Source organism: Olea europaea, chromosome 3 (genome assembly GCF_002742605.1).
Source record: "Olea europaea var. sylvestris chromosome 3, O_europaea_v1, whole genome shotgun sequence".
Taxonomy (NCBI): domain Eukaryota; kingdom Viridiplantae; phylum Streptophyta; class Magnoliopsida; order Lamiales; family Oleaceae; genus Olea; species Olea europaea.
The window spans coordinates 18,106,883-18,118,295 of NC_036239.1; the positions used below are offsets into that span (position 1 = coordinate 18,106,883).

Below are 11,413 nucleotides of genomic sequence, written 5' to 3' on the forward strand. Positions count from 1 at the left end.
GGCAACTTCAACTAATATATTGATAGATCGCAAGAGGGTGCATTTCTTGAGATTTGTGTGGTGAAAGGGTATTCAGTAATTGCGTGGAATAACTTAAAATTTGTTAAAGTTTATTAAGTATAACAATACATTTCATAAGACTTACAACTTTAAATTCATTTTTGACAATACATTTTATCAATATCTGTTAAAACTTTAAAAAAAAAAAAAAACTTGTCAAATAGTCCTCTTACTGTTAAATTAACTCGTGCACTTGTTGATTGAGATATACTCGCTGTAAAGATTTATTGAATATAAGAGTTTTGTCTTTAGCAGGTTAAATATTTAGATGACCTTTATATAATATTAGAGTTCAGTCGATTTAAGTTAAAGTTTTGTCATTATCAAATTATATTAAAATAAATAAATAAAATAGTAACATGTCAAACTAGGAACTGCATGCATAAAAGTAACATGTCAAAGATAATAATTAAATGTTTGTCATCTTTAGCAACTTATAAACTTTTATCTTGGTCGACAATTTATACCAAGTTCTATCAATTTGTCCTCCCATGAATCATGATCAAATTTCCTTGGGATCAAGCTAAAAAATTTTAACTATACAATATTAACTAACGTTGAACTTAATAAAAGTTGACAAAACGTGAGATTGAAAAGCTAATAAAAATTATAGATATATAAAATGTGTAGTTAAAATTAATTCAACCCTACTTTTTGGCAAGGGCCAAAATCAAACCCCTTGTTTTTACGCTTGTTTTTGGCCTTGGCCTCATGGCTTTTTTGAAATTAATTATTGACTCGACTTCAACTTTTTAAGTTATTCCAAATAAGCATGAATTCATTGCTTCACTTCGTTACTAAGGAGGAATTCATTATGAAAGCTAGATGAGCATTTTGATTTGATTAATAAGTATAGTAGGAAATATAAGTAACTTTATGTTATTGGATCGTAACTTTGAAATAGTGAATGATTGAGTGTCTATTTTCAAAAGAACTTGTCAAGTCAGATGAAATTATTTTATTTAAAAAGAAGATAATAGATTAAGATACTGAGTTCCCTTTTTGTGTATTTAAAAATTAGATATTTACAGGTCTTCTATAAAAATTGATGAATTCTAATGTTAAAAGATTTGAAAAAATTGTGAAATCCATTAAATATCTGGTTAGAATTAATTATTAATTTTGATCTACATTTTTTTATTTTTTATTTTATTTTATTTTTTAGGCTATGCCAAATATTCGTTGAAATCGTAATCTCTGTTTCTTGCCCGAACCACGCTGTCCGACTTCCCGCTAAACTCTAACGAGTAACGACGCTGATATTTAAACTTAATTTTCCGCGAATTCACATTCTCATTGTCAAATGATTCTTTTATTGTCGGTACTTCGAACCTTCGTAGTCACACGACCAAAAGTCAACTCGCCATATCTTTGATCATTTAAGGTGTTATGAAGATTAATACGGCCTTGTCCAAACGAAACCCAATCGCAATGGCGAAAATTTCGTTGACTCTTAACTTTGTATAGCCGGATAAACTCTTGAATATTCCCCGCATTTCAAGATTGATTTTCTTCCCCTGCTTATATTTAACTTGTTCGCACAAATGCCAGAGTGAGGGACAGTATTGTAGAAGGAGAGGCTGCGTAGGTTATTCTGGGTTTTCGGTGCGTAGGATAACGAAATGGCTGCGCCAGGAAGAAGATTTTCTGGTTTTTCTGTATTGGGTATTGTGGGTTTTGTTTTGAATGCAGCAATTCTATGCAATGGTGGAATCACAAGTAGTTTTGTTAGAAAAGTTGAGAAAACTGAGGATATGCCTCTTGAAAGTGATGTCTTCCGTGTGCCGCCTGGCTATAATGCGCCTCAGCAGGTCTCTTCATATCTTTTTTTTTTCTTCATTACTAATATATCCTGAATGACATAACATAATTTATAAACAAATACAAACTTTTCAAAAGTATGATTTAATGTATTATATTTCCTTTTCTCTTTATAAGTATCATGAATTAACTTGATCAATGTTCCCTTTTTGCCTAAAAAGTATCCTTGTAATAATTATCTTTTTGTTTTAATACCTCGGAACTCAGATGTTGCTAAAAATTTAATTGTTTTAGATAACCAAACAGTTCACATATAGATGCTTCTCTTTGACTGAATTTGTTGAATAATTGTTTGTTCTTAAGGTACATATAACACAAGGAGATCATTTGGGAAAGGCAGTGATTGTATCATGGGTTACCGTGGATGAACAGGGCTCAAATGCAGTCCTTTATTGGAGCGAGAATAGCAAGGACAAGAAAGAGGCAAGAGGAAAGCTTACCAAGTATAAATTTTACAATTATACCTCTGGTTACATTCACCATTGCACCATTAAAAAGTTAGAGGTGAATTTCCATTTCTTGTTGTTTTCCATTCTTATTTCTATAATGGTGTTTCTTCCTTTATATGCTCTGTTATGTGTATATTTAGCTTTGAACAAGATATGATAAGGGAGATTATTTTATGGACAATTTGGGATGAAGTTTTCACTTCTTTGTGGCAGTACAACACTAAATACTATTACGAGGTTGGAATTGGTCACACGACACGAACATTCTGGTTCATGACGCCTCCTGAAGTTGGCCGTGATGTTCCTTATACTTTTGGTCTTATAGGTATCCATTCTTTACCTAATTATTTCACGGCAGTTTGCTCAAGACTTGATATTATATTAACGTACTTCAATAATTGGTACTGTAATTTATTGATCCTTTAAAATAAATTTGTCATGTTTGCTAAGGCGGATTGGAAAGCATGTGATAATATTAAAAAATTAAAAATTGCTAAAATCTTGTTTATTGTACCATCTTATGTATTGCATACCGAACATGTACTTTAGTTTTATTATACAATGAGCTTTCAAAAGTTCTTCAAAATATTTATATGAGCTGATTGGGAAGAAAGTGGTTATGGTGGTTGTGGAATGTGTACTGAGTACAGCATAATCTTACCCTGTGGCAGTGAGACAAACTAAGTGACTTAAATACATAAACGGATTCATGTAACTGTTTCAACCTTATTGGCAAGAGAGCTTAATTTGTTGTGGTTCGTGGTTGGTTAAAAAAGTAAAAGCTAGGTGATCTGATAGGTAAAGTGGCATTTGTTTGGCTTTAAGTTGAATGCTCTTATGAATGAACAAGGTCTTAAATCTTAGTACTTGTTTTGATAGAGCTTTTAAGTGCTTATAAGAGGCGAGTTTTATGAGCGTGTGAGTAGTAAGTTGTGGGTCCTATGAAATGTGTGAATAAAAAGTATGTTTGACCTACTTAAATTAAACTTTAAGATTTGCCAGACATGCTCTTAATACAACCAATGTGAGTGTTTTTCAATTTTTATTGCAGGGGATCTTGGTCAGAGTTTTGACTCTAACAGGACGCTTACACATTACGAACAAAATCCCACCAAGGGACAAACGGTGTTGTTTGTTGGAGACCTTTCCTATGCTGACCAGTATCCTAACAATGACAATGTGAGATGGGATACATGGGGAAGGTTCGTCGAAAGAAGTGTTGCTTACCAACCTTGGATTTGGACTGCAGGGAATCACGAAATTGATTTTGCTCCAAAAATTGTAAGTGTCCTGCAAAATCGTTGTGTATTTCTTGAACACAGTGCTCTCAATCATATCATGTGTGGGATTCAAACGAAAATTTCAGTACTAAGTGATAATTGTCAACATTTTATGTTGACCATTAATTGTCCCATTTCAACTAATCTAAAAAAGGTTGAACCCCAACCTTGATAGGCCCCCACCGCCCCGCCCTAGAGCTTTGTGAGGGAGGTAAATCTAAGCTTTCACATGAGGTTGTCTAAGCCTCCGTTTGACAATCCCATTTATAAGTGGTTTATAAATTCAGCCACAATCAAAGGTTAATTTCAAATTTTCAACTACACAATCATAACTACTAATCATTATTATCCACATATTTCGTTGGACCTCTACTTTCCCTCTTACTAGCCCTCTTTATAAAGTATAAACCAAAAATAAATTTGTCAAATGGAAGCTAAATAGCTTAAGTTTTAAATGCCTTCAACTTGTTATCTCACATGCAGCAGAGTTTCCCTTTTATTAAAGGCCTGTCATGTGCGTAGTTTTATGAGTGGTTGATGATGAAACTTGAACTCAGGACCCTTACTATATGTAATACTATGTTAAGCTAAGTCATCTAAAAGCTTAAACTGCTTGGGAGGAAATAACTTTATTTTTTTTCATTTATCTTCAATATTTTATAACGGCAAAACCAGTTCGCTCAGAAATCCTAAATGTTCAATGCAACAATTCCCCCATTTTCTCAAGTTTCCATTGTGGATAAATGTTTTTGATATTCCTGATATATGGAGGGAATTTATAGTTCTTTACTTCTTTTAAACAACAAAGCATATAACTGGATATTGAATTGTATTGATTTGACTTTCTTTTCTAGTGTACACATCTTGATCTTTACGGAATCATTTTATTTGAACAAGTCAGCATTTTTCAACTCAAGAAAAGCCCGTCCAAAGACCTCTCTACAAGTAGGTTTTCAATGTTAGTGTTGATAGTGGAAAAATTGTTTGGTAGTACTCTTAAGTTGTGGTCTCACAAAATGTGTGGATGATAAGTGGGCAAAAGTAGGTAAAAGTCGTGGATCCTACGAAATGTGTGGATACAAATGGTGTGTGATCAGCTTATAAGCACTTATAAGCTTTGCCAAACATGCACAAAAACAAAAATCTAATGCATGAAGGTTCTTACCATCTCCAAATTGAGTAAATAGAAAAAGAAGAATCGCCGATATGACGGGGAAAAAATGAATACTTGAACAAATTTTTCTTGCGTAACTAGGACTACTTTTGAACACCCAACATATCCTTTTCTTTTTGTTCCTTGCAGCTCAGTTGCTAATTTCATTTCTTTGTCAGTCTTAATATGAACCCAATTTTCATGGAAATGAGTTTGTAAATAAGTATTGATTATTTTCTTGCAGGGTGAAACAAAACCCTTTAAGCCATATAGTCACCGTTATCACACCCCTTACAAAGTATCAAATAGCACCTCTCCTTTATGGTACTCAATCAAGAGAGCTTCAGCGTACATCATTGTTTTATCATCGTATTCAGCATATGGTAAGCACGTATTTGCCTTGGAAATTAACATCTCATTTACAATATTGTACTTTGTATTCACTGCTCTATTGCACATTTGATTAAATGAAACTCATACTGGCTTGATCCATTAATTTTGTTAGGGTGGTAAATGTAACGTTCTCATAAGTAGATTTCCTTTCTTTTTGAAAAGACTAAAAATCAGTGACTGAGGAATCTATTCATTTTTTGTGTTTCGTATATTTGCACATTGGAATACCTTGTTCATTCTTACACATGATGCCTAGAGCATGTTGAGTTAAAGCTTACTTTCAAGTAAATGAGTAAGTTTTAAGATAAATAATTTTTATATTAGCTGAAATTGAGAATAAGTAAGTTACTTATTTTTACACTAACAAAAGAGTTGCTTATAACATTAAGAATAAGCAACATATCCAAATATGTTTGGAGACAGAGTAAAAAAATGACTTTTACTTGTGTTTAAGCTTAGTCAAAAATCCCATGTCTATGACATTCATAGACGTCTCTTTTTTCTAGTTCCTTATGAGTAAAATAATTATTTTGGGAATTGGTTGTACTTTTGATGCTTATTATCCATTTTTCTTTGTTTTATATTTGTAAGGAAAATATACTCCTCAGTATAAATGGCTTGAAGAGGAGCTAACAAAAGTCAACCGGAGTGAGACGCCGTGGCTGATTGTTCTGATGCATTCCCCATGGTACAACAGCTACAACTATCACTTTTTAGAAGGGGAAACCATGAGAGTCATGTACGAGCCATGGTTCGTCAAGTACAAAGTTGATGTTGTGTTTGCTGGTCATGTTCATGCATACGAGCGATCGGTATGTGCACTTCCATTCCTCGTCACCGAATTCAAACCATGTCATATGGGTCATTGGCATATCTTTCTTTTATTGAAAGAATATTTTATTTCAAATTTGGCGTACATAAAATTGGGTCATTGATTTATATTATGCACCACAATATGGGAGAATTTTCTAGAAAAACCACATAATGATTGACATAGAAATATAAATATTTTAAATTGACCTGATACTCAAAAATACTTTAGAGTTTCTATAGTACTGAATTTATTTATTTATTATTATTTTATTATTTTTATTTTTTTTTAATGACCGTGGGTGTCTATTGTACTGAATTTATAAAGGGTAATATGTCGCCACTGAAAATCATCCCCACATGATGTGACATTAAATAATAAAACTTATAAACTGGGTCATTTAATTGAATTATCATCCCACTCCACATCACTTACCAAATCACCTGTGGATGATGCCCACCGGGGACATATGGCATTATTCTATACATTCTTCGAAAATTCAGTTTCTTCTGGCATTACTTGACGATCATCATCTATTGTCATAGGAACGTGTATCAAACATTGCATACAATGTTGTGAACGGATTGTGCACGCCGGTACCTGACCAGTCGGCCCCTGTTTACATAACTATTGGAGATGGGGGGAATCTTGAAGGCTTGGCCACCAAGTAAGACTTTTTATATGTCCTGGAATTTGCTTTTAGACAATATCATGTTTGCTAAGGTTTAAAGAACTGTAAAAGTTACTCTTAATTCGCTCAACTTTTTGAAACATGTTTGGATAATTTACTTGTTTCTTATTTCCAAAAGTTTACTTATAAGTAATTTATTTATGTCCAACTTTTACCAATAAAAAAAAGTTCTATTTTAAAAACTACTTTATTACTTATATGTAAACTAGTTTGCGTAGCGAAACATGCTCACTCGTATAATTTACTTGAAAAGTAGACGACTTTATAAGCTAATGCATTCTCTATTATTTTCAGTATGACAGAACCACAGCCTAAATACTCAGCTTATCGCGAGGCCAGCTTTGGTCATGCCACTTTCGATATCAAGAATCGAACCCATGCTTACTATAGTTGGCATCGTAATCAGGATGGATATGCTGTGAAGGCTGATACTATGTGGTTCTTCAACAGAGTCTGGCATCCGTTAGATGATTCTACAACTGATGAATCATGATAAATCGTTAAATTTTATACTTTTCTTTTCCACGTGTTTGCAACAAAATTTCTGATTTGAAGAGAATAAAAATTTGAAGCATATTTTCGACTGGATTTGGTGGCTTCTTTTAATACTAATGATTCTTATCCAAACATGCTCACTCGTATAATTTACTTGAAAAGTAGACGACTTTATAAGCTAATGCATTCTCTATTATTTTCAGTATGACAGAACCACAGCCTAAATACTCAGCTTATCGCGAGGCCAGCTTTGGTCATGCCACTTTCGATATCAAGAATCGAACCCATGCTTACTATAGTTGGCATCGTAATCAGGATGGATATGCTGTGAAGGCTGATACTATGTGGTTCTTCAACAGAGTCTGGCATCCGTTAGATGATTCTACAACTGATGAATCATGATAAATCGTTAAATTTTATACTTTTCTTTTCCACTTGTTTGTAACAAAATTTCTGATTTGAAGAGAATAAAAATTTGAAGCATATTTTCGACTGGATTTGGTGGCTTCTTTTAATACTAATGATTCTGCTTCTACATGAAACAAAACTTGCCAGTGCGAAACTGAAGGCAGCAAATCCAACATAATCCAATTGAAACTATGTTGTCCCCAAATAGTTGATGGTTCATCAAAATTTGAAAGCCAGAACTCTTTTCTTTATTTGGTTTACCTACTTGAGTGGGATTGAAGGGAACTTTTCATGTCCGATTTTGAAGTGGGAAGATGGTACAAACCTACTTCTTAGTACCCTATCCGAATTTTGCTTTTGCTTTGACATTAGAACCATTAGAATGAAGTTCAAGACACAACATTCATTCCTATGATTTGGAAGAGAAGTCGTTACAATTACAATAGGTAGAACTTGTCCTCAAATTGCTTTGTAAGAAAAAAGTGTTCATTCTATATAAACTCAGAAGATGATCGTTTTATGAATTATGCGAAATTCACAGGTAGTAGCCACAAACTCGTAAATGTTTAGTGAAAGTGTGCTTCTTTTGTTTGTAATCTAATTTGGCTGACTCCTCCAATCTAATCCTTTTATATGAATAGAGAGTAAAAGAATGTCGTATTGTAAAACATTTGTATGCACTTATTTTTTCGTGATATTTAATACTCATGTGAACTTTTAATTAGAAAGCAACCTAAATTGTCTTCTCGATCAAATTAACCATGAGACGCGAGTGGGAGACAGTGTCGAGAGTAGGAAGGATCGTGTGAATTTATATTTTTTAAATCAGTAATATATTTTATCAAGTATTCGATTGTGGAAAGTGCTGTATAATTTCTATTAGCTTCTTCTCATAAGCAAAGTCCGTTGTAGTCTAGTTGGTTAGGATACTCGGCTCTCACCCGAGAGACCCGGGTTCAAGTCCCGGCAACGGAATTTTTTGAATTTGGTGATATTTTTGAACAAGTTTTAATGAGAGACAATTATATTTTCAACGAATTCCCCCATTAAAAATATATATATATTCAACCACCAATATTATTTTAATAGAAAATTGCACCAGTGGTCCCCGTTTTATAATCCTAGTAACTAATTAGTCATTAACCTTTTATTAATTGTTGCAAATTAATCTTCAATAATGAAATTTGGGGCAACAATCTAATTTTAGAAAACAAAACTGAACTTTATAAAATGAACATGTGTGGATCACACGTGATTCAGAAAAGTTTAGACAACTCATATCATCGAGGATTAATATTGTAAAGTTCATCCTTTGAAACGTTTAAGATCAACTTGTTACTGTGAGAATAGATAGGGATAAATAATGCAATTTCTTATCTAAATATATATATTCATCAATTTAACATATCTACTTGCCGGCCTGAGATTTATTTATATATAAAATAGGGTTTGGGTTTGGATGACAGTAAGTGGGCGTTACATCATGACATTGCTTAAGACTTTGTGTTATAGTCATTAATTATTAAATTATTGATAAATTATTAATTGTCGGTGGAGAAATATATTTCTCGTTACTAATTGCGTGGGAGTTAGTATTTCACAGACAACCTAATTGATTTTCTTTGACAATTTGGTGCTTGAGACCCACCAATTGATGACAAAAAAATATGAAATCATTTTGTTGTACTAAATAATAATAATAATAATAATAATCATGACAATGAATAAAAATTCAAATTATCTTGAACTGACACTAGATCCCTACTCCACATGGTTCAACCTTTATTTTTATTTTTATTTATTTTTTTAATTTAAATGCACACATCTGGGAGTTAATTGTTCCAATGATCACTGAACTTTGGTTCATATTTTTGATTGATCACTAAAGTTTAAAATATCTCGTTTTGGTCATTGAATTTAGGTCAATATTTTCGATTGCTCACTGAACTTAAATCCATGCCTTAAATTGCTTACTAAAGTTTAAAATGTTGAGTTTTGACTATTGAACTTTGGAATATGCTGTACGTTACTCACTAGCATAAATGTTGAATTTTGAAAAATATCGAATTTATAGTGAGCAATGTACAACATTTTTCAAAATTCAGTAAGTAGTGAACAATATTTTTTAAAATTCAATAAGTAATGTATAACATTTTTCAAAGTTCAGTGGTCAAAACTAGACATTTTAAACTTTAGTAACCAATAAAAAATATGAACCTAAATTCAGTGACATTGAAACAATTAACTCCACATCTAGTATATTAGGAACGTATATGTTTTTTATTCGAAGAATTACCACTGACATTTGAACACTTCACTAGCTCTCCATCATCTCTTTGAGAAATCAAAATGTAGAACTCAAATCACAAGTGCCGATTATTTATCTAGAAGGTTTTTAATTTTTCTTTTCTGATTTAATTTCATAAGGTGGTGGTGGTATTGTGATTGCATTTACGGAGATAGTGTTTGACCGCGATGTGTTGGGTTATGGTTGGATTGGGATGAATGGACGAGCTTAACTAGAAATGATGAAATGTTTTTCATTTTTCATTTTTTTTTTGTGTTTTTTTAATGTAAATATGTATTTAATTGTCTCAAGTGGCATTTATTTATAACTTTTTGAAAACTTATGGGACTCACTTTGTAATTTTTCGTTAGTTTTTGATTAATTTAAGAAAGAGGAAAAATTCATCATTTAATAAAAAATGGAAGGAATGACAAGTTTCGCTACGTAATTGGAAGGTTGAAGACGAATTATACCTAAACAAAGTTGATGATAAATTTTTTATACTTGGAAAATTTTGGAGGTAAAGTGCAAATTTCCCTGAAAAAAGTATAATAAGATTTCAGAGTAAATTATATCCTTGAGTTTTACAACAATAATGGAGACCTCCTCTCCACGTTGAATATTTTCAAAATGGTAATTATATTAGCACTACAATTTTTAATTACTACACAATTTTTAGTATTTTTTTTATTTATTTAAACAATCTTAAGTAATTACACAATTAGATTTTAATAGATAATTAGTCTAAAATAAATTATTGTTCCACCCAAATAAAAATTTTAATTGTTTTCTCCTTTTTTTTAAACATCTAATTGTGCATAACATTTCCATTGATGACGACTTTTGCTTTCTTTTCTTTTTCTCACAGTAAATGTATTCATGCTATATGGTATTATTCTATATTTTTTTGTTTCTTAATCCGAAGGTTTCATGAATTGAGAATTAATAGGATAAATTAAGGATCCCCTCTTTCTTATGCCACCTATGCTTCCGACACAGAGGCACCATCGACACTATAATGTATTTGTCGGAAGTAAATTACCAAAAGTTCAAAAAAAAATAATAATAAAATAAATAAAAGGACCGTGCTACACGTACATAATCATTTACATAATCGTTTACACCTCACTTACATCATTAAGGTGGGGACCACGGCTCGACATTATTAAATACACGCGGGGCCCGTGTGTTTGTGAGGGGGGAGGGGGACACGCTTCGATAACCCCCTTCGGTACACATGGTTTTATCCTAAATAAAATTAAAGAAGTTGAAAAGAAAGTTGAAAATCACCAACACGTCATTAAAAATAGTAAAGACCAATTATCGGGTTTGTTTACACTTATTCAGAGAAAATTGGAGAGAAAGTTGGGATTTCTGTAGGTGTCGATAAGTCAAACTACTCATGAAGCACATTTACTCCAATCCATTCCAAACCTGCTACATTTGAAGTCAATGAATTAAAAATTCAGAGAAGACTTGGGAAAAAATTATGGAAACTAATTATTGGGGGTAAATGAATAGTATACCTAAGCCATATATGTTGCAATTAAATTATTGGGAGTGAA

General features: G+C 32.3%; 1 protein-coding gene and 1 non-coding gene across 3 annotated transcripts in view; both read left to right on the forward strand.

Moving 5' to 3' along the window:
• Window positions 1-1,312: 1,312 nt before the first annotated feature.
• Window positions 1,313-11,413, forward strand: part of LOC111388085 (purple acid phosphatase 2-like) — a 16,243-nt gene continuing 6,142 nt past the window's right edge. The window contains exons 1-8 of one of the 2 annotated variants that reach the window (XM_023012750.1): window positions 1,318-1,871; window positions 2,185-2,385; window positions 2,544-2,655; window positions 3,382-3,611; window positions 5,008-5,146; window positions 5,748-5,968; window positions 6,513-6,634; window positions 6,953-7,246. In XM_023012750.1, the coding sequence (XP_022868518.1) occupies window positions 1,683-1,871; window positions 2,185-2,385; window positions 2,544-2,655; window positions 3,382-3,611; window positions 5,008-5,146; window positions 5,748-5,968; window positions 6,513-6,634; window positions 6,953-7,151 (1,413 nt within the window). In that variant the 5' untranslated portion in view covers window positions 1,318-1,682 and the 3' untranslated portion in view covers window positions 7,152-7,246. Of the gene's footprint in view, window positions 1,872-2,184; window positions 2,386-2,543; window positions 2,656-3,381; window positions 3,612-5,007; window positions 5,147-5,747; window positions 5,969-6,512; window positions 6,635-6,952; window positions 7,247-11,413 lie in introns of those variants that run through there. The other variant, XM_023012756.1, reaches the window with a different exon arrangement.
• Window positions 8,464-8,536, forward strand: TRNAE-CUC. The gene has a single exon. It is a non-coding gene; the product is annotated as a tRNA-Glu (tRNA).